At 42.9% G+C, this 23,516-nt stretch overlaps 1 protein-coding gene across 1 annotated transcript; it reads left to right on the top strand.

The window, feature by feature from the left end:
- Positions 1 to 23,516, top strand: CX3CL1 (C-X3-C motif chemokine ligand 1). Its single transcript, XM_032231222.1, has 3 exons — positions 1 to 235; positions 21,169 to 21,289; positions 21,837 to 23,516. The coding sequence occupies exons 1-3, from the start codon at positions 1 to 3 to the stop codon at positions 23,026 to 23,028; spliced, it is 1,548 nt and encodes a 515-aa protein (XP_032087113.1). The 3' UTR covers positions 23,029 to 23,516.

Genomic DNA, 23,516 nt, shown 5'->3' with positions numbered 1-23,516 from the left:
ATGCGGAAAACCCAGCCCGGAGCCGCGCGGAGTTTCCAATCTGTGGCAGCGAACAGCAACGGAGGCAAATCTCCGGGAGAAGCCCGGACGCCGCGCCGGCTCAAGGCGACCGTGGCTCGTCGGGTACCCTCAGGGTGCCCCGAGGACGGCGGGGCCATGCCGGATGCCGCGCGGAGCCTGCTGGCGCTGCTGGCGCTGACGGTCGCTTGCGAGTGGCTCATCCCGGCGGTGGCAGGTGAGGCTGGATTGGGGGTGGGGGGCGTTACGTTGGGGGGGGGGGGTTGTCCCCAACCTAGCAGCCGTCGGGGAGAGACCGTGGGAACCCACGCGCTCCTCGAACCCAAACCCCGCTAAGCTCATTTGCGTCCGCACAACCCGCTGGACCCGGATAGGAACGGGGTTCACACGTGGCGTCGAACCAGAAAGGGTTGCGACAGGCTAGATTCCCGCAGCCGGCTACAATAGCCATCCCAACTAACCCGGAGTCGTGAGAATGCAGCCTTTAGGCATGGGCTGACCCGATTTGGTGGCTTGGGTTAGTTTAGCAACCCGCAAACTGGATGGCAGCCTAACCTGATGACTTTTTAAAAAAAAATTTTTTTTTTTAAAAAATAGTTTTTATTAAACATTTTAACCTTTAAAAACAGAAACAACAACAAATACAGAAAAAAAAAACCACACACAACAATATAAAATAGCTTTACAGCCTTCTGTATTTGCTTACATATTTAGCTTTTCTAGTTCTCGACTTTTTTTTAAAATACAACAGTGAAAGTAGAAACCTCCTGTTTTTCTCTTATGTAAAGCTTCTCCTTGTCCCCCAGCAGAATAAATTCAGGTTCAATTTAAATTGCTTACCTACAGAGCATAAAAGTCCCTATTACATTTCACTTTCTTTCACTGCCTATTGCAACCTTCCTTTTCCAAGTCTTCCTGGATTTCTCTGTTATTATTCATGTAATTACCCCCACAGGCAGTGGGCGAAAGGAGAAGGCTCCACTTTCTCTTAAGATTGTGTTGGGATGAACACTACTAGTAGAAGCAGTTTTGTGTAGTGGTTACAGGTATCCGCTAGTAGAAACAGAGGTGGTGAGTTTTACTCGTGCCTTAGGCACAAAGCCAGCTGCCTTTAACAGATTAACAGAGTTGGAAGGGACCTTATAGCCCCCCACTCAAGCAGGAGACCCTACACCATTTCTGACAGATGTCAGTCCAGTCTCTTCTTGAAAGCCTCCAGAGATGAAGCTCTCACAACTTCTGAAGGCAACTTCTGTTCCATTGGTTGATTATTCTCACTGTCAGAAAATTTCTCCTTATAGTTGAATCTCTCTCTGATCAGTTTCCATCCATTATTCCTTGTCTGGCCTTTGGGTGCCTTGGAAAATAGCTTGTCCCCTTCCTCTCTGTGGCAGCCCCTCAAATATTGGAAGATGCTATCCTGTCTCCCCTGGTCCTTCTCTTCACTACACCAGCCATGCCCAGTTCCTGCAGCTGTTCATTGTACGTTTTAGCCTCCAGTCTCCTAATCATCCTGGTTGCTCTTCTCTGCACTCTTACTAGAGTCTCAACATCTTTTTTATAGTGTGGTGACCAAAACTGGATGCAGTACTCTAGGTGTGGCCTTACTAAGGCTTTATAGAGTGATATTAGTATCTCCCTTAACCTTGATTGTATCCCTCTCTTAATGCAATTTAGGATTGCATTGGCTTTTTTGGCTGCCTCTGCACACGGCTGGCTCCTATTTAGCTGGTTGTCCACTAAGACTCTGAGATCCCTCTCACAGTGACTGCTATTAAGCCTGGTTTCACCCTGACATTGGGCCAGTAACTCTGTCTCAGCCCTAGGAAGGAGGCAATGGCAAACCACGTCTGAGGAACTTTGCCAGGAAAGCTGCAGGGACGTCTCTGAGCATTTGCCAGCTGTCAGGATGGACTCAAAAGCCCTCCACAAAAAGCCTCAATGAGCTTTGTGGGCAAATACCAGCTCCTTCCATATGTATACAAAAAATATGGGCAGCAGTGATGGGAAGAATCAAGAGGTTTCAGCGAATATGAGATGAATAATACGGTCCCTGGCATGGGCTTCACATTTAATAGTTATATCTACTAAGGCATCACCGGTCTAGTGAAGAGAAGGACTGGGGGAGACATGATGGCAGTCTTCCAATATTTGAGAGGCTGCCACAGAGAGGAGAGGGTCAAACTATTTTCCACCTGAAGGCAAGGAATAATAGATGGAAAGTGATCAAGGAGAGATTCAACCTAGAAATAAGGAGGAATTTCCTGACAGGGAGAACAGTCAACCAATGGAACAGAAGTTGCCTTCAGAAGTTGTGGGAGCTTCATCCCTGGAGGCTTTCAAGAAGAGACTGGACTGCCATCTGTCAGAAATGGTGTAGGGTCTCTGCTTGGGCTGGGGGGGTTGGACTAGATGGCCTTCAAGGTCCCTTCCAACTCCTTTAATCTTTGGAGAAGCATGATCCAGCCAGAAGCAGCAGTTTTGTTACATAAAATAAAAATGGCAGGCAGCCCCCTTTTTCCTTTTCCTCCGATAGGCCAAATGAGCTGGGAGGATTGTTGAATTTCTTAATGCAAATAGACAAACAGAGAGAAGGAAAGAGAGAAATTGCTGCTTGATAAACCAACCACTCTGGGTGACATAATTCCTGGATGTTTTCTTCATCGCCCAGCTGTATGGGAGTATAGTGTGGGGGCACTGAACTAAGGCAAGGGGGCGTTTCTCTTGCTTCCACTTTGCACATGTTCCGATGCTAGAATTGGGCTGTGAAGTTGGCAGCGCCCTGAATTGGGACTTGCTTGGTTCTCTGGTCACTTTTTAATTTTTTTTAATACAAAACATACATGTTATAGGAATAAAGAGTTTTCTGGGGTTTCCGGGGTTACATCATAGTTTCGTTTTCACTTTCCGTCAAATTATTCTCTTCCATTATTTTTCATCTTGATGGTTATTTTTTCTTAATACATCAACAATATCTTCCATTGCCTCTTCAAAGTTACACGACATTTTCATTTCTTATTTTCTCCATTGGTATATTTTGTGATAAACAGCGTACATTCTCTAATTCATTTTAAGCATAGAGAGCATTTCTTTCCATTTTTTTTCTACAATTAACAATGTACTCTCATTTCTTTGTTTCTTAATTAGTTACATCACAATAACAATCTTACTACTAGCTATTCTCTTGGGGCCTGGTTTGGTTCTCCGATTGCTTCTGACTCCAGATATTAGGACCCTGTTTCTCAACTTTGCCAATTGAAGAGGTGTAGACGGGGGAATTCTGGGAATTGAAATCCACGGATCTTAAAGCAAGCTGCCTGAAGGAATTCTGGGAGTTGAAGTCCACATATATTGTAAAGCAGGCTGGCTGGGAATTCTGGGAGGTGTAGTTCTATACATCTTGAAGCAGGCTGGCTGGGGGATCCTGAGAACTGAAGACCACCCAACTTCATCTTGCCAAGCTTAAGAAATACAGTAGTCTAGGACTTACAATGGTCCGCTTAGTGACCGTTTAAAGTGACGACAATACAGAAAAGAGGGACTGATGATCGTTTTTACACTTAACGACCATTGCAGCATCCCCAGGGTCATAAAACTTGGGACATTTGGCAACTGATTCATATTTATGACGGTTGCAGTGTCCCGGTGTGTGTGTGTGTGTGTGTCACGCGATCCCCTTTTGCGACCTTCCGACCAGCCAAGTCAATGGGGAAGCCAGATTCACTCAACAACCGTGTGACTAACTTAACACCTGCCAAGATTCGCTTAACAACGGTGGCAAGAAAACTCCCTTGACAAATGTCTCGCTTAGCCATGGAAATTCGGCGCTCAATTTGTGGTCGTAAGTCGAGGACTACCTGTAACAGCCTCGGGAGCTGCTGTCACACCAATATCTGCACCTGAAACAGCAGAGCACCAGGCAGCCTCACAACTGGGCAGGACCCCTTGTGCTACCTGGCTGTGGGTGGGCTGAGCTGAAAAAACCGAGATAGGTCTGGGCAGCTGGTTCCCCCCTGCCCTTTAATTTCCTTTCTGGAGATATTTGTTATCCCAGAAGACTTGGAAGAAACTAAGTGGCAGCCTGCCCAGTGGCTGGTGCTGCCTGGAAATTCCCCCAAAGCAGAATCTTGTTCCTTCTTGTCACAAAACGTTGCCACTCCTGCAGCCACCTGGCTTTGTAGATTCGCATCAGATACCACCCGGGAGCACATTCTCTCCTCTTTCCGATGAATTTTCTTCTGGAGCCCATGGAAGTGGTTTTCCCACTTTGGTTTTTATTTTATTTTTTCTGAGCAGGCTGATTGGATTCCTCCCACTCTACGGGCGGCTGGTCTGCAATCCTGTGATTTCCTCGTGGTCTCCCTTCCACCTGCTAAACTTTTACTGGGAACCCCAAGTGGCTAAGCAGTGGTACCCTGCATCGGTGGGTTGTAATTGTCAGATGTTTCTTGAAGTGTTAGGCGCCTTTAGAAGTAAACAGTTCTTCCTCCAGCTGTTGCTGTGCCCCGATGTAAACAAAACAACTGGATCCCTTCGGTGGTTTGGCTGAAAGACCAACCAGAAGCCTCTGTTCCACCCCAAATCCTGGCATCGATCTGTTTCTTGGCTTTCGATTGGCCAGCTTGAGAAATTGCAGCCATTGCCTTGTTTTGTCCAGTGATTTGCAGCTGGGCTGGTTTTAAACGTGTTTTTTTTCCCCATAAAGTTTTCATTTTATTTTTATACCATTTTCATTGAAACAATGTGTTGCCTGGGTGAAAATAGTTTTAGGAAATAGTAATCAAACTGTAAGGTTCCCGCAGTTTCCCTGAGCCACTGAAATGCCAAAGAGCGTGAGGCTCCAGACGAGGCTTGCAAAAAAATATCAGCTTTGATTTACAGCCATAGCAAAAGCTGGATGACAAAACTATATCTAAAACATACAAATAAATGCATGGAAAGAACAGCCACCCCCTGCAAGAGGGGCACAGAGCATTATATACATTTTAGGCAGATAGAAACAAAGTTTATCCAATCAGAGACAAAGATTTGTTACCAACATGATCTTTAAAGCGTTCCTTTGTTCAAGCTCCTGTCTCTGCCTACCTTATTATCTATGGGGAATTCCTATAGCTTCGTGTAGGGTGTGGCAGCCCTGCTTTGCCAAGTTGTTTTCCGGCAGAATGCTTTAAGGATTTATGAGCTAGGAAAACTTCCTAGTTTGGTTCCTCTATCTATGGGGCCTGATATTTCTTCTATGTTTTCAAAAATGTGCCTCGCTTTGAAGCCAAGAATGGAAGTGAGAGGCAGCAGCGAGACAACATTTGCAGTAATGCCATTCAGTATTAAGGGTACAATTTGCTAGGCTAGAAAACAACTAATTTCTGACAGTATACAATAGTATAAGCAGAAGCCAACGAGAAAGCTTAATTATTAATAAATGATTTCTAACAGCATATCATATCAGAAGCAAAGAGCAAATATTGGTTTAATCAGTAACACTTATATAGTAACATATTCAATTCATAATAAAAGCAAATAGCCAATACCGATTCACATTGATTCATACACGCCTTCAAAACTATTTACAACAACGTTCATTGCATTAGTATTGGTTCTATAATGACAATAATAGTATAATAATATTTGCTTATCCATTTTAACATACCTCCATTGTAATCATTGGTTCTTTCCTTATATTTCCACTGTTTCTAACTGTTTTTTGTCAGTTAACCATTGATAAAATAAATCCCAGGTCAAAAAGTTTTCAGTCTCTTCTTTTTCCTTCATTATAAGTGTTAGCTTGTCCATCTCAGCACATTTTAGTATTTAGTATTTTTTAATCACATTTTCATCTGTTGGGATCTCTTCACTTTTCCATTGTTGTGCAAACACAATTCTGGCTACAGTCAGTGCATGTAAAATCAGATATGCTTTCCCCTTATTGTGCTTATCCTTTAAAATGCCCAACAAAAATACTTCTGGTTTCAAATCAATATGTTGCTTTAACATTTTTTCTAACCATGTATGTATTTTTTTCCAGTATTTATTTACTTATTTATTTGCTTTTGGGCTGGTTTTAAACATGCATGGCTGAGATTCTTTTCAAACATCGCCCCTTGATGTTGCAATGGAATAGAGATGTGGGACGCCTTCGATGCAAAACTGCCTTTGGCTCTGGGGATGGAACAGGCCTTGCAGACCAGACCCAAGAAAAAACAGAGAAATCTTTCCTTCTGTTAGCCAGGTAGAAGGCCCTGGAAAAGACACAGGTAGCTGCAAAGGGGATGTAGACACATCTATAGCCACACCTGTCTATAGCCACACCTTTGCCTAACCAATGGCTTGGACAGGGGAGCATGACCAAAATTCAGATGCTGGCAACTGGCATGTATTTAAGTCTGCTGAACCATCCTGAGGTCATTTGATCATCGTTGATAACCTTGGAGATTATTTAAATAGGAGCCAGCTGTGTGCTGCAGCTGCCAAAAGAGCCAAGACTGTATCAACAGAGGATAGAATTAAAATTACATGAAGGGTTAATACCACTTTATAAAGCCTTGGTAAGACCACACTTAGAATACTGCATCCACTTTTGATCACAAAGATGATGGGACTGGAGGCTAAAACATAGGAAGAACGGTGGCAGGAACTGGGTAGGTCTAGCTTAATGAAAAGAAGGACCAGGGAAGATATGATAGCAATCTTCCAATATCTCAGAGGCTGCCACAAAGAAAAGGGAGTTAAGCTATTCTCCAAAGCACCTGAGGACAGGATGAAAAACAATGGAAGGAAACTAACCAAGGAAAGAAGCAACTTAGAACTAAGGAGAAATTTCCTGACAGTGAGAACAATTAAATCAGTGGAACAACTTGCCTCCAGAAGTTGTAAATGCTCCAACACTGGAAGTTTTTAAGAAGAGACTTGGATAACCATTTGTCTGAAGTGGTGTAGGGTTTCCTGCCTAAGCAGGGGGTTGGACTAGAAGACCTCCAAGGTCCCTTCCAACTCTGCTATTCTAAGTTTCTAAGGCAGAGCTTTAACCTTCGCAGTTATCTCCCTACAAGGAAAGTCCAGGGGGAAGCTGGATTTGTTTAATGACTCCATGATTCGCTTAACAGCTGCAGTGATTTGCTAAATATCTGTGGCAAAAAAAAACCCAAGGGAATGGAGCAAAACTCACTTAACAGCAGAACTCTTGTGCTGGGAATTTGGGGTTGAATTGTGGTCATAATGTGAAGACTACCTGTACAGGTTTACAGAATAACAGAGTTGAAAGGGACCTTGGAGGTCTTCTAGTCCCCCCCTGTTCAGATAGCTTGGACTACCATTCCCATTCTCCTCAAGAGTTGATGTGGAGTGCACCTTTTATACCTTTAGAGCTGTGATGGCAAACCTATGGCACATGTGCCAGAGGTGGCATGCAAAGCCATCTCTGTAGGCATGCATACTGTTGCCAGCTTCTCTTCTAGTTTCCAGTACGGCCAGTTGGTCTTCGTGGGAGCCAGAGTGCCAGAAAATGACCTGGAAAACGGCAAAAAAACAGGCTGTTTTCAGGGCATTTTTAGGTCATTTTCAGGATGTTTTTAAGGGTGTTTTCAGGGCGTTTTAGGGCATTTTCAGGGCGTTTGGGGGCTGTTTTCAAGGTGTTTTTAGGTCGTTTTCAGGGTGTTTTTAAGGGTGATTTCAGGGCACTTTTTGGGCCATTTTCAGGGTGTTTTTAGGGTATTTTCATGGTGTTTTTGGACTGTTTTCAAGAGGTTTTTAGGTCTTTTTCAGGGTATTTTTAAGGGTGTTTTCAGGGCGCTCCAGTATGTGCACCCACGCACCCACATTCCAGTTTGCTCAGTGCCAAAAAGGTTTGCCAACACTGCCCTAGAGGATTCCAACTTGGAAAAAGATGCTTTCGAAAATGCTCAGGCAAACCTTGATCAGAATGGACTTTGAGGACTTCTGGGGCAGCAGCTGAGAGGGGACACTAAAAAGGCAGTGCTGGGTTTATTTTGTTATTTTATTTTATTTATTTATTTATGTTTTGGTCTCTTCTGCAGCTATTGACCTCTTTTTTTTATGTAACTGGAAGGATTTGAGTGGCAGAGTTGGCTTAGCCTCTCCTCCCTTCTCAATTCATTCCAGGAACCACTGATTTGAGGAGGAGGAGGAGGGAAAGTATCCCTACCTTGTCTTCCCCTTTGACCTTTTAGCTTTTTAACAGATTAATAGAGTTGGAAGGGACCTTGTACATCATCTAGTCCAACCCCCTGCTCAAGCCGGAGACCCTACACCATTTCTGACAGATGGCAGTCCAGTCTTGTCTTGAAAGCCTCCAGTGATGAAGCCCCCACAACTTCTGAACTTCTGTTCCATTGGTTGATTGTTCTCACTGTCAGAAAATTCCTCCTTATTTCCAGGTTGAATCTCTCCTTGGTCAGTTTCCATCCATTGTCTGGCCTTTGGGTGCTTTGGAGAATAGCTTGACCCCCCCTCCTCTCTGTGGCAGCCCCTCAAATATTGGAAGACTGCTATCCTGTCTCCCCCGGTCCTTGTCTTCGCCCAGTTCCTGCAACCGTTTTAGTCTTCAGCCCCCCTCATCATCCTGGTTGCTTTTTTCTGCACTCTTTCTAGAGTCTCCACATCTATTCCATAGTGTGGTGACCAAAACTGGATGCCGTATTCCAAGTGTCATCTTACTAGGGCTTTATAGTGACATTAGTACCTTCCTTGATCTTGATTGTATCCCTCTGTTAATGCAATTTAGGATTGCATTTGCTTCTCTTCTCCTCCCTAACAAAATGTAAACTTAGAGCAATTACTTGTTGGTTTCCTTGAGCAGGAAATCCAGAACAGGAAGGGGGAGGGAAATGCAAAGCCCAGGAATGTTTCTTAGAACCAAAGATGTTTAGCTAAGGGAATGATTTTCTAATGGAAGAGATTATCGGTAGCGGAACTTCAGAATCCTGGGTGCTCTCTCACTTTGCTTGCTTGCAGATGTTTTGTGACCCGACGATGAGGTAACATCACCAGTGCTAGAAAGGAGTGAAGGGGGGGGGTTGCTCTGTGTTTAGAGGCATTTTGGCAGAAAGAATAGTGGGTGGAGGTTTGCCTGTATGCACATTTCTCCCATTTCCATGCTTTCTGAAGCCTCTGATGCCCATGTTTGGTTCCAATAGAAGAGAATCTCTGGAGCTCAGAGGTGGACCGTGGGCTTCTTGGTGCTCTCAGCCGGGTGTTTTTCTTGCAGGCGTTTCATGACCTAACTAGGTAATGTCACCAGGGCACAACTAGATAGCATCATCACCATTGATGAGGTTACCTAGTTGAATAATGAGATATCTGCAAGCAAACCACCAAGCTCAGAGAGTATCAAGGACCACAATAGTCATCCTCCTCCTCCTCGCAAACCTCACTCCCTTCCAGCACTGATGATGTTACCTAGTTGAACAATGAGATATCTGCAAGCAAACCACCAAGCTAAGAGAGCACCAAAGACTCCACAATTGATTTTCTCCACCTTTTTGAAAGTCCCGGTTGTTCCATGTTTGGCCATGACCTCAGGGCTAACCAAAAATTACTTCTCTCTCCCCACACCCTTTTGGTCATGGAGCCAGCCATTCCCCACACCAACCCACCTGTGGGATTCTCACTTCACTGTTATCACGAGTGGGCTTACTTCCAGAAGCAGGTTTTTAGGGGAAAGTTACAAAGAATGTTTGCTTTCCTGAGAATGTTTGGTTTCCAAAGAATTCCATGGATCGCAAGCAAAACAAAGAAATGCATCATGGACGAATCAGCACAGAGTTCGAAGCACAAATGACCAGGCTGAAAATACCATATTTTGGATACCTTGTGGGAAGAGGAGCTCTTTGGCAGCTCTCTGGAGAAGATTGTGGAAAAGAAGAAAAGAAGGGAAGAGCATGAAAGAGGCACACAGTTACAGTGGTGATGGGGACCCCATGGAATGACAGGCTAGGGATAGAGTGTCATGGAAAGAAATCTGTGGGATTGGAAGCAAGTAAGGTATCTATCCATCATTGCAAGACTGAACACTCTTCCTCCTCCACCTCCTTCTCCCTTCCTTCTAGCACTGATGATGCTATCTAGGTGGATAATGAGATGCCTCCAAGAAAACCACGACACTCACAGAGCACCAAAGACTCCTCATTTCAACCCTGAGGGACATCTATTCCCCTTTATTGGCTTCCTCCATTCCTGCTGTCTCTCCTGCATAGAAGCAGTTGCAGTATTCCAGCCTCAGTTGTTGCAGTATTCTAGTTATTTGCTACAATGAGTTAAGCCCTTAATTGCTAACATCTGAATCCCATACCGAGCAAATGAAGACTGGTGAATCAAGTGGGCACATGGCATGATTGTGCAACAATGGGAATTTCACTGGCAGTCTAAGGTTAATATCATGCAGATGACATAATAGAGAAAACGGGCTTGAAGCTTTCATCCATTAGATTATTGCACTGATTATGGTTGTTGAAATGGATCCCGAATATTCCAATGTTTGTCAGAAAGATAACAACAAGTGGGAACTTCTGAAAAAAAGCCTAATCATATTGCCTTCTGAGTAATAGCTTTTATGAGGTGGATTCCATCAGATTAGGAAAACCTGTTGATTACTGTGCTAGTAACCACATGTTTTAAACCAGGAGTATCTGCAGAATAAATTTAAAAAGTCAAGATCCAACTGTGTGATTGCAAGTTGGCTTTGTTGTATTGCCATCTTGATTTTTTAATATATATACATATACCACTCACTCATCACGAAATCCTTAGAACCGTAAAGTCTACAAACTTGAGATTTGGCACATATGTTCCTCTCGGCTTCTAGGTGTTTGCTAAGAAAGGACTTTTCAAAATGACCATCAGATCATTAGTATTTCTTATACAGTAATTAGCACGCTCTGATGCTCAAGAGTTCTACTCCCCCTTCCACCTGCAGAGAACTCTGTTCCAACTGCCAGTTGCCTTATATAACATGCTCGGATGCTAGGAGTTAGACATTCTACTCCCCCTCCCCACCTGAAAAGAACTCTGTTCAAACTGCCAGTTGCCTCACATTCTATTACCTCAGTTCAAACTGGCAGATATTCCACTCCTTCACTCAGGAGTGGTCTGGAGCTCCTTACAGTACTAACGTTGGTACCTCACCAAAATGTCTATGCCTTCCACCTATGGAACTGCTTCCAGACTCAAGGTGGCGGGAAAGATATTCCCTTTCAATCACCAACCACCACTGAGCCAGGGATTGTGAACTGAATTTCTCCTGCATAGCCTGACCACATAGTTTCATCATGAAACATTGGCATCCAGTTGGTCCTGTGATCGCCTTTTGCAACCTTCTGATAAGCAAAGTTAATGGGGAAGTCAGATTCACTTACCAACCAACTTACCAGCTAACTAACTAACCAAGTAACTTAATAACTGCAATGATTCACTTAACAAATGTGGCAAGACAGGTTGTAAAATGGGGCACTACTCACTTAACAAATGTCTCACTTAACAACAGAAATTTTGGGCCCAATTGGGTCGTTGGTCGAGGATTATCTGCATAAATATTTCTAAAAGATTGTCTTCCTTATTTTAAGGACTACCATAAAATATTTATGCTAAACATGCCTTGACAGTTCTTCTCTCCTACTTGAGATGTTCTTGTGGGGTATTTACAAAAATATAATAGATGCACAGCACAAATCTGGGCAGTTATATCTGTTTTTTTTACTCAACCAAATAGACTTCACCTGTGGGATTCATTATCAGAGGACTGGTGATAGCAGCGGTAGCTTTGATAACTTTCAAAGAGGATTGAAGAGGTCCATTGGTGATGAAGGGCAGACCCTTGGAGGACTATCAGTCTTGAAAACTGAATGTTATCTCTGAGTTGGGGGCAGCGTGTCTCCAAAATCCTCCTTGCAGAGGGACAATGGTGGGAGAGAGAGAGAGAGGTCTCCATCTGCTTCTTGAGAGCACCTGACCAGATGTTCTTTGATCTACTGCATCAGTTGCATCTATTCAAGGTACACCGGTATCCAACATTTGTAGAGACGTGGTTATGAAGTTTGGCTGTTCTTCTGGATTCTTAAGTTATTTTTTCTGTAATGGTTGAAACAGCTGTCAAAAACCCAGGATACGGAGGGTTTTTTTTGTGATTGAATTGTTTGACCGCCTGCTGCTTGGACTTCGTAATTTGAATTGTCCTTCAAGGAGGTGGGTTATATAAAGAAAAGTCAAGATGTTAGGCTGTCTCTGCCCTTCTTTTATATCATCACCTCTGTGATCCACAATAAAAAGGGAAGGGATCATGTGTTCATGGCAACATCTTGACTTTTTAAATTCTTCCCCTCAAGGGATATGCAACCCCTAGGAAGCCAACAGCAGTCAGAGGCATGCAAGAAAGAAATGTTGCATTGCATTTCTGCAAAGCAAGTCTAACTCTGCAATTCGAGAGTTGGGTAAGGATTTTTCAGCTCGTTCTCCAATGCCTGAAAACTTTTTCAGGTCTTTGCTATCTTGATAAGATTCCAGATACGAGGCCAAACAGCTTAGAAAATGCCTTTCTCTCAGTAAAGGGATAGTTCCCAAACAAAGGGACTAAATTCTTCTGCTTCTTCATTTATAGTCCTCTCTACTTTGAAAAGACTGACAATAATCCATTCTGTCTCAGCTGGTATCCCACTCTGGGCCTTGAGATACTAAAATGATATCAGCTTTACTGATTAACAGCTAAATCTTGTGATCCCTGGCCACCTTCGCTGAGTAAAAGGCTGTAATTTGCTTTATATTATCCTGCGCTTTGAAAAGACTGGTGTTAAAAATTCTGTTCCATCTGATCTTATTCTGGCTTCGAAAGACTAAACGATATTACTTCTACTGATTAACAGCTACATCCTTTGATTCTTGGCACCTTGCCTGATTAAAGACCACTTCTGCAGTTTTGCCTTCCACAGGGATACCTTTAACAGATTAACAGAGTTGGGAGGGAGCTTACAGGTCATCTAGTCCAACTCCCTGCCCAGGCAGGAGACCCTACACCATTTCTGACAGATGGCAGTCCAGTCGCTTCTTCTCTTCCAGTGATGAAGCTCACACATCCTCTGAAAGGCAACTTCTGTTCCATTACTTGATTGTTCTCACTGTCAGAAAATTCCTCCTTATTTCCAGGTTGAATCCCTCCGCTTGTTCAGTTTCCATCCATTATTCCTTGCCTGGCCTTCAGGTGGAAAATAGCTTGACCCCCCTCCTCTCTGTGGCAGCCTCTCAAATATTGGAAGACTGCCATCATGTCTCCCCCAGTCCTTCTCTTCACTAGACCGGCGATGCCTTAGTAGACATAACTAATAAATGTGAAGTCCATCCCAAGGACTGTATTATTCATCTCATATTCGCTGAAACCTCTTGATTCTTCCCATCGCTGCTGCCAGATGGCAGTCCAATCTCTTCTTGAAAGCCTCCAGTGATGAAGCTCCCACAACTTCTGAAGGCAACTTCTGTTTCACTGGTTGATTGTTCTCACTGTCAGAAAAATTTCCAGGTTGAATCTCTCCTTGTTCAGTTTCCATCCATTATTCCTTGTCTGGCCTTCAGGTGGCTTGGGGATAGCTTGACCCCCTCCTCTCTGTGGCACCCCCTCAAATATTGGAAGACTCCTCTCCTGCCTTCCCTGATCCTTCTCTTCGCTAGATTAGCCATGCCCAGTTCCTGCAACTGTTCAGCGTATGTTTTAGCCTCCAGTCCCCTTAACCATCTTGGTTGCTCTTCTCTGCACTTTTTTTTAGAGTCTCAACATCTTTTTTATAGTGTGGTGACCAAAACTGGATGTAGTATTCTAGGTGTGGTCTTACTAAGGCTTTATAGAGTGGTATTAGTATACCTTGATCTTGACTGTATCCCTCTGTTAATGCAGTTTAGGATTGCATTCGCTTTTTTGGCTGCTGCTGCACACGGCTAACTTATATTTACCTTGTTGTCCACTAAGACTCCAAGATTCCTCTCACAGTGACTGCTATTAAGCCTCATTTCACCCAGTTTATTTGTGTCTTTTTGGTTTTTCTTTGTCTAAGTGTAAGATTTTAATTTTCTTTACATTGATAGATTAAACAAGAGTTGGAAGGGACCTTGTAGGTCATCTAGTCCAACCTCCCACCCAAGCAGGAGACCCTACACCATTTCTGACAGATGGCAGTCCAGTCTCTTCTTGAAAGCTTCCAGTGATGAAGCTCCCACAACTTCCGAAGGCAACTTCCGTTCCATCGGTTGATTGCTCTCGCTGTCAGAAAATTCCTCCTCATTTCCAGGTTGAATCTCTCCTTGTTCAGTTTATTTCATTTTGTTAGAGGGGGCTCAGTCTGTCAAGAATAGATCCATCTGGACCTTGAACAAATCTGCAAGTCACACTGATTTTAAAGACTGTGAAACAGAGATTGTGTAGGTGACACCCACTAGGCATGTGTGTGCAAAAGACCGAAAAGGGGAAAGGTGTGATTCACTCCTGGAGACACACAAAAAGCGGGAGTTTTTCCAGTTTGTCCTGAAGTAGAGTATCTTTCATCTGGAGATTGCCAAAGCCTGCTAAAATTGCCTGTACAGGGATACACAAATGACATCTAACTTTTACCTATAGATGAGTGTCATCCCGACAGCCCCAGGCGTGTGCCTTTCAATAACGCTGTTTATTATGGTTAGGCAGGCGAGATCTACAGAGTAGCTGGTATGAACAGCTTCAGAAGTCACTGCCGTAATTGTGTGGGTGTGTTAAGACAAACAAACTCTTGCTTCACCCATCACACGGCTGCTCCTCCAAGACACAGCAGCAATTCACAAAGGCGCTCAGAGCATTCATATAAAGGCAGGATTGTGCAATCCCAGCATCTTCTGGCACAAGTGGACCCTTCTGTCATTCCGTTTGGCTCTGGGTGGGAAACCCTTTCAGGGCTGTTTGTCTGGAGCGGCATTTAGCAGCGCGGGAGGGGTGTATTTGCAACCAAGGACAGTTTGAAAGGAAAGAATTCAAGAATTCCGTCCACACGATCAATCCCGAGGGTCCTTCTGGTTTTAGAGGGGGGAGAAATGCAACTGGCAGTTTGCATCTGATGCTTTGTAGCTAAGCCAATGTTTTTCTCCTGAATTGAACTGAAATGCCTGTGTCCATAATTTATTCCAATGGAGAGCAAGGCAAGTCCTTTTTTTTAAGAGAAAGGATCTCCAGTCTCTTGAGGAAAACAGTGTGTGTGTGTGTGTGTGGTGTGTGTGTGTGGATGGGTGGTGGGTGTGGGTGTTGTGTGTGTGTGTGTGTGAGAGAGAGAGAGAGAGAGAAAATGAGAGAAAGTGAAAGAGAGAGGAAGAGAGAGAAAAAGAGAGCAACAGAGAGAGAAAGAGAGAGAGAAAGAGAGAAAGTGTGAGAGAGAAAGTGACAGAGAGAGGGGGGGAAGAGAGAGAGGAAGGGGGAGAGAAAGAGAGAGAAAAAGTGAGAGAGAAAGAGATTGAGAATGAGAACGAGAGAGAGACACAGAGAGACAGAGAGGGGGGAAGAGAGAGAGGGAGAGTGGGAAGAGATAGACATTTCTCTCAGGCCCATTCTGTTTTTGAAAGTCATTATGTAATCAATTGTACCATCTGATTTATATCAGAGAAATGATCTACTCAGACTCCTAATTCCTTGGAACTTTTCCAAATTCCTAAACAAAAGTCCCATTGCTCTTATCCCCCTGTTTAAGTAAGTAGCATCCTGAGGAGGGGTGTAAAAAGTTACGGAGGTGGGTGCAACCATGGGGGGGGGGAGGTGTCGAAGCTGTTTTCTGGTTGCATATCCTTTCCCTTGACAGGATCCCATAAAATCACCAAATTGTATCGGATTCTGAAAGACACCATTTATCAGTGTTTCTCAATCTTGGCAACATGAAAATGTTTGAATTTCAACTCCCAGTAAATGTCTTGGAAACATTAGAGATGTGGAAAAAATTATGGAAAATGAGTTTGATTCTCTATCGGTGATTTTTAACCTCAGCAATTTAAAGACATGAGGACTTCAACTCCCAGAATCCCCCAGCTGGCAAAGCTCCATTGATCTTTGGATCAAACTTAGATCCAAAAATGACACATCTGAAGATGTCTTTGAAACAGTGGAGACATGGGGAAAATATACTGGGAAATTTGACCCTAAATTAATATCATACAAGGACATCAACTCCCAGAATTCTCTAGCCAGACTGCTGGCTAGGGAATTCTGGGAATTAAAATCCACACATTTCAAGTGGCCAAGGCTGAGAAACATGGGTAGAGTTTAAGATGAAGGTTGCAAGGTACCTGGAAGGAAACTCACTCCAACTATCCTCTGCTTTCACAATGAAGCAGTTCTCACTGCAAAATAACAACTCAAAAGAAGTGAATGTTGGGATTTCTTTAAAAGCTGCAAGGTGTCACCCCTTGGTTTTTTGCGACGTGACCTTGGACTTCCCCTGTTGGAATGCTGAAGCTGCAGAGTGATAAGAAAACTCAAATATCACAAAACAGGTGATAAGCTTCTGGTGACTCCTGTGGAGAGGAAACCAGATGCAGATAAGATGGGCGCAATTCTTGGAATGTTTGCAATTTAGAGATTTTGGGGAAGGCTTCGTGCATCAAGGGAAGCCTCTTCTTGCTCCTCAGCTGATCAGTTCCAGATGTTGGGAATTGACATCTGTTCAGAATGAAAGACTTACAGGTAGTCCTTGGTTTACAGCAATTGGTTTAGTCAGAGCTGAAAGAAGCTCCTTGGAAGAGGAGCGAAACATCTTCAAAGAAAATCCAGAAAATCCAGTATCCTTTTGAATAAAAAAATCACCTTTGGCACAACCATGACCTGGATGATGGAGAATCTCCACAGATGTTTAAGACATACAGAAAAGAAAGTAAGGGAAGATATGGAACCCAGACGATACGCCATCAAGTCAAAAAATGGGGGGGGAGGGGGGAATAGGGAAGAAAATAATATAAAAGTATATATTCAAAAGTAAGATACAAAGGGAGGGGGACCACAATCAGGATAGATTTGAGAAGGAAAGGGAACAAGAAAGGCCATACTTGGAATAATGCATTCAGTTGTATCTTTTATCTTTTATCTTAGCGTGTTTGCCTGTATATAGATGTAAGTAAACCACTGTTAATTGTCTTTAAGGCTCTCTGTGCTGTGTTATTGTTCCTGGGTGTGCCACATCAAGCTAGTCACACTGCCAAAACTATGACAAAGGTCCAACTGTATGTCATTGCTGGTTGTGAGGACTTCTGGAAGACTTTTGTTTCAGTGTTACAAAGAATTAGTGTCATGTTTCTCCACCTTACAATTCTGGATTTCATCTCCACTTCCCCATTTACAATGAGATCAGGACCCGATGATAGTAAACAAACTCAAGAGTTCTTGAAATATTGACCTGTCTTCTTGAGGACATGTGTCCACCAACTATCAGAACCTATTAGAAAGAAAAATGTAAGTTCTTGGTTACAGCTTTGACTTCACCTTGCTATAATAATTTTTCTTCTAACGTTAGAAGATTAACGTTGTACTCTATTTATTACTTTCTTTCAGAGTCTCCCTAGTTTATTGCTACTACGAACCGTGGTCAGGCCAATAAACTCAACTCAGTTACCATGAAGTCTGAAGTCTGAGTTTCAGGGTTCATCAGATATTAAGTGGGTGGGGAGCCTGTGTCCCTAAAATGTTGAATTGCAGCCAGTTCCTGAGAATAATGTAAAGCAGTGGTCTCCTTCCTTAGCTTGGAGACCACGGTTAGATTTCCTGCAAAAAAAAAAAAAAAAAAAGAGGAGAAAAATAATATTTGGAATTTGAGGATGAGATCTGAGTTGACTAGAGAAATATTGTGCAGTGTTAAATATAAGGTTGTGATTTATATACAGATAGATTAATATGTGGTAGATGAAATGTAAAAACATGGCTTATTTTCAATGTCAACTTTTATTAGCATTTTAAAGGTTTTTAAGTACGGATTCATTTAGAAAAAAGTTGTGTTTTATTAGCGTCTCAGTATTGGAAAAAGTCAGAGGTCACTTTTTAATGTATTTGTTTTCTAGGTCATTTTTTAACTTGTATTTTATTGGGTTTTTGTTTTTTTTGAAATCGAATAAAGATATTGTATGCCTGGCAGACTGAGACAATGAACCCTGATGAAAGGTGTATCAGAGAGATAAAGGAGTTATTTCATTGCCTCAAGAGGCCTTCGACTTTCTTTGATCCCAGAATGAAGGGCTGGCAAGAGCGTTGAGTTTTATGAGTTCTTGTGACAGATTAGAAAAGGGAGATTGTAACACCAGAGGCTTCTTGATGCAACCGTCTAGCAAAGATATTTCTTTTAAAAAAGGATAGTCTATCCATAGATTAAAAACAACAAACAGGGCATAAATACATTAAGAAGACTCTGGAGGTGTTAAAGAATTTTTTTAAAATGGTATATCAATATATCAGTACATTAAAAGTAACAAATGGTATATATATAAAGATAATGACTAAATATATTAGAGATAATAAAATGTTCTATAAATACATGGAAAACAAAAAATGGCCTGTAAGCAGTTTATAAAGACATTTTAAAAATAACAAACCTTTAAAGATAATAAAATAATAAGAGAACATAAAGTACTAACCTATAAATATATTGAGAATAATAAACTCTGTGTGTGTGTATGTAAATGTTCCCCTCGCACATATGTACTAGTTGTTCCCGACTCTAAGCGGTGGTGCTCATATCCTTTTCAAAGCCCAACAGCCAGCGCTGTCTGAAGACGTCTCCGTGGTCATGTGGCCAGCATGACTAAACGCCGAAGGCGCATAGATCGCTGGTATCTTCCAGTGGTGGGTTTCAAAATTTTTTTGAACCTACTCTGTGGGTGTGGCCTCCTTTGTGGGAGTGGCTTGCCGGCCATGTGACCTGGTGGGAGTGGCTTGCCGGCCATGTATTTTCTTTCTCTCTCTCTCTCTCTTTCCTTCCTTTTGTCTCTCTGTCCCCTTTTCTTTTTTTCTTTCACCTCTCTCTCACTTTTTCTTTTTTCTTTTTTTATTTATTTATTTATTTATTTTCCTTTCTCTCGCTGTGTGAGTCTGTCTGTCTCTGTGTGTTTGTGTGTGTGTGTGTGTGTGTGTATGTGTAGTGGGTTTCAAAAATTTGACGAACCGGTTCTACCGAACTGGTGCGAACTGGTAGGAACCCACCTCTGGTACCTTCCCACCAAAGGTGGTTCCTCTTTATCTACTTGCATCTTTTACGTGCTTTAGAACTGCTGGGTTGGCAGAAGCTGGGACAAATAATGGGCGATCACTCTATTACGCAGTGCTAGGGATTCGAACCGCCAAACTGCCGACCTTTCTGATCGACACGCTCAACGTCTTAGCCACTGAGCCACTGCATGCCTTACGTACATATCGGAAGTGGGTTGCTTACTGGTTCGCACTGGTTTGGGCGAACCGGTAGTGAAAATTGCGACTGGGTCACCGAGCCGGTAGGGACGGCAAGCTTGCCACGCCCCCAAAACAGTTCCCTGGTCGCAGTGGCATGTTTTTTTTGACATTTTAAATCTTCTGCTCATGCACAGACCTATTTACAGGCAACTGCGTGTGTGCACTGAACTGGCAGTAACACACCCCTGATGCATAGATGTGTGTGTGTGTGTATACACACATATGTATATGTATATGTATTTACATATATGTATATGTATTTACATATATGTTTGGGATATACATATACATGTATGTGTATACATATACATGCACACACACACACACACACACACACACACACACACACACACACAGATTAGATAGGCAGGCAGAGACAGAAGAGAGAGAGAGAGAGATGATAGATGGACAGACAGGCAGACACATAGACAGAGGCATATACATAAATATATGTACATATGGTTCCATAATTATATAATTATATAAAGCTGTACCATATATAAATTTATTTTCAAATGTGTTTTATAAATTTGCTAAAAATGAACAAAGATGTAAGGAGAAGGAGAGGCATTCCCCCCCCCCCCCCGGATTCTTACTTTAGAACAACCAAATGAACTGTTACTGTCGTCCGATTTGATTAAGAGCTAAAGGTTGTATCCCTGCTGGAGGAAAATCTTTTTTTGGGGGGGGGGGAGGTTTGGGTCCCAATCAACGGAAACCCTGAGAGCAGAAAAATGCGCTTCTGAGTCCAATGGAAGCCATCGGTGAATTGCAGTGGCATCTCACACTGAGTGGGCTACATGTGCCCCACCAAGCCTGGATGGACGGGACTTTCGAAAGGGGGAAGTTTTGGGGTTGTGGGAAGCCCAGAGTTCTCAATCTGTTGGATGAAACCGCGGTGAAAATTCTAAGAGGCAATTTGGTTTTAGAGCTTGTCAACTTCAGCAAATTTAATATGGGCGGACTTCAACTCCCAGAATGCAATGTTAAAATGGATAGATTTCTTTTTTTAAAATAGTTTTTATTAAACATTTTAATCTTTAAAAACAAAGAAAAAAACAAGAAAAAACAAAAAAAAACATACATAACATTATAAAGGAATTATACAGCCTTCTGTATTGGCTTTCATATTTAGCCTTTATAGTTCTCTTTCTTTTAGTTCTATGATCATTTTGTCCATCTCTGCACATCCGAGTACTTTTCTAATTATTGTTTCATCTGTGGGTGTATTAATTTTTTTCCAGTTTTGTGCGAAAGCAATCCGAGCTTAGTGAGTATGTGTAGTATTATGTATTGAAATTGTTTGTCCATTTTTTGGTCAAATAGTCCTAATTAGAATGCTTCTGGTTTCAATTCTATTTTTTGCTCCGTAATTTCTTCCCACCAAAGAAATGGATAGATTTCAACTCCCAGAATGCAATACTAATAAATGGCAGTGTTCCATTCCCAGAATGTAAAATTAAATTGGGTGGAATTCAACTCCCAGAAGGCAACTTCAAAAGGGATGGACCTCAACTCCCAGGATTCCCTAACATCTTAAATTTGCCAAGGTTGAGAAAGGCTGGGTTAGCTCATATTATGCAACCAGTGCAGTTATTCGTGTTAATCCAGGTTTAAAGTTTGTGGTGTTATATGAACCTAACCAATCGTGAGATTTTATTCTTGCAAAAATGGAATTGGTGGTGATTTTAATTCCTTTTTGGATTGCTTCTTTGCTCCAGGAGAACCTGATACAACTAAAGCTTGCAAAATGGAATGCCTCGACCATTTACGGAGGAAATTTCCTTTGAGTATACTAGAGAGCTACACAGTTAGCACCTGCAGAGGCAAGACGTCAATCATGTAAGTGCCCTTTTGTCACAATATTTTTCTCTTTCCAATTCAAAGACTCAGACATAAAATCTATGTTGGTTTTTTAGGGCCTTTGCACAGAGCTCAAGAAGGAATAGAATAGCAACAGCACTTAGACTTCTATGCCACTTCACAGTGCTTTACAGCCCTCTCTAAGCGGCTTACAGAGTCAGCCTATTTGCCCGCAGCAATTTGGGCCCTCATTTTACCAACCTTGGAAGGTTGGAAGGCTGAGTTGACCTTCAGCCGGTCAGGATTGAACTGCTGGCAGTTGGCAGAGGTAGCCTGCAATACTGCATTGTAACAGGAAGGAAGGAAGGAAGGAAGGAAGGAAGGAAAGAAGGAAGGAAGGAAGGGCAATAGCAAAGACTTATATACAACATACAGGCAATGGGATAGGAATATCTTTCCTCAATACTTCAATATTAAAGGCCTTCTACTGGAACTCAGTGGGATTTAAACATGTCTTGGAATGTCTAAAATATTGATCCCATCTATTCTTACTTGAGTGTTTCCCCCCCCCCCTACCTTTTTCTAGATTGAAAACGAAGAAAAACAGATTTTTTTGTGCCAAGAGAGACGATGACTGGGTAAAGAAAGCTATGCAGGCCATGGATGCAAGGACTAAATTCGGCCACACCATAAAAAGTCTCCCTGTAGCTAACAGACATTCAGGAGAAACTAAGTTGGAGGTTGAGGGCCACGCTCAACCCACGAAAAAAATTAGCACAACCCCCTACAAGACAGCTACACTCCCCGTGAGAACCACAGGAGAGGCACAACCTTCTGTGGAAAGAGGGTTGTCTGGGATGGAGGCCACCACATCTTTTGCATCGTTGATTCCTCAACCAGAAACTATTGCTGATAAATCCACCCTTCAGCCTTACTCGATTGCAAATCACGAGATAGGGACAGAAACCCTTGAGGGGCACAAAGGATTGGGGGAGCACATCCCGTCAACGAAGAAAGGCCTGGAAGATTTCTCTGGAACAACCCCACAATTGGTGTCACCTCCTATGCCTTTTCCAGGATCTGACAGAACAAGTACCCAAAGCCCTGCATTCGTTTCAGAAACTCTTGCGAATCCTTCAACCCGTCCTTCCATGAACTCTCCCATCAGCAAGCTTCTCCAGAAGTCTGTCACAAAAGATAAGATGTTGATTATGATACCCACCAAGGTTTCCAACTCTTCCGATCAACACCGTTTGCTTTTCAGCAGCTCCAGCGCAGACCAGGAACTGCAGTCAGCTGAGGGTTCCACAACTCAACTTCCTGCCAACTCTAGTAGTCCTTCAAGCAGACAGTCCAACTCTGGTAGAACCAGCCTCAGTTCTGTCCAGTTTCGAGGTGTGGTTGATGCAGAATGGGAAGGAGGCACCACAGAATTGCCTTTATCTATTGGAACTGGTAGAACTTTCCCCAAACCTTCAGACCCTCTCCAAATTCCAGGTCATCGGCAAGAAACTTTTATTGAGAGTACTTCAATACCCAACCCAAATACCCCACCAGGAACTGTAGTTTGCTATCCCCGTTCCCAATCCATGGTACACAATTACATTATCCACGTGCTTTCTATTGGGGTTGTTCTCTGTGTCCTCTTGGCAGTTGGTGGCTTAGTCTACTTTAAGCGTAACCTGTGTATCAAACGGTCACCCAAGAGGCAGGTTCAAGGCATGATGTACTACGCATGTGACTCTCAGGCGGAGTCACATTCCATGGAACTTGTGTGACTTCTCCATCTTTTTTGATTGGCAAAAATCCGTCTTATTTCACAAGAGGGATGAGCTCTGCTGGTCGCACAACTGATGGGAGTCCTTGTCTGGTCTCCCTCTTCTTCTCTGCCAACGTCCGGACAGTTTACCGCTGTTGGTCAAAGGCTGCACTAAAGCATAGCAACTCCTCATTGGCCTTATTGAGATGTTTAGCCCACTGGGCTACTATGGAGCAAGGACAGAGTCTTCAGCATGGGAGGCAGGCCTCCATACCAAAGCAAGAACGTTCACTGGAAGAAAAGAGAACTATTCCTTCTTGGGCTGAATATGCCCAATAGGTTGTCGGTACGATTTGATTGTAATTGATGTCTGCAATGTTGAGATGAGCCATAAGGATGGGCAGGGCTGACCTAGAACATCTATCTGTTTGAGATGAAACAAGTACCCATCAGTGGTGGGATTCAAAATTTTCTACTAACAGTTCTGTGGGTGTGGCTTCATGGGCG

The sequence above is a fragment of the Thamnophis elegans genome, chromosome 14, assembly GCF_009769535.1.
Source record: "Thamnophis elegans isolate rThaEle1 chromosome 14, rThaEle1.pri, whole genome shotgun sequence".
Taxonomy (NCBI): Eukaryota; Metazoa; Chordata; class Lepidosauria; order Squamata; family Colubridae; genus Thamnophis; species Thamnophis elegans.
The sequence above is the reverse complement of the archived record's forward strand: the minus strand, read 5'-3'. Positions and strand labels throughout refer to the sequence as shown.

Bases quoted from the DNA above. Each gene is read 5' to 3' on its own strand.
- CX3CL1 (XM_032231222.1), top strand. From the start codon at position 1: ATGCGGAAAACCCAGCCCGGAGCCGCGCGGAGTTTCCAATCTGTGGCA. The intron at 236-21,168 runs GTGAGGCTGGAT...TCTTTGCTCCAG, and splicing joins GCTCATCCCGGCGGTGGCAG to GAGAACCTGATACAACTAAA. The intron at 21,290-21,836 runs GTAAGTGCCCTT...ACCTTTTTCTAG, and splicing joins AGAGGCAAGACGTCAATCAT to ATTGAAAACGAAGAAAAACA.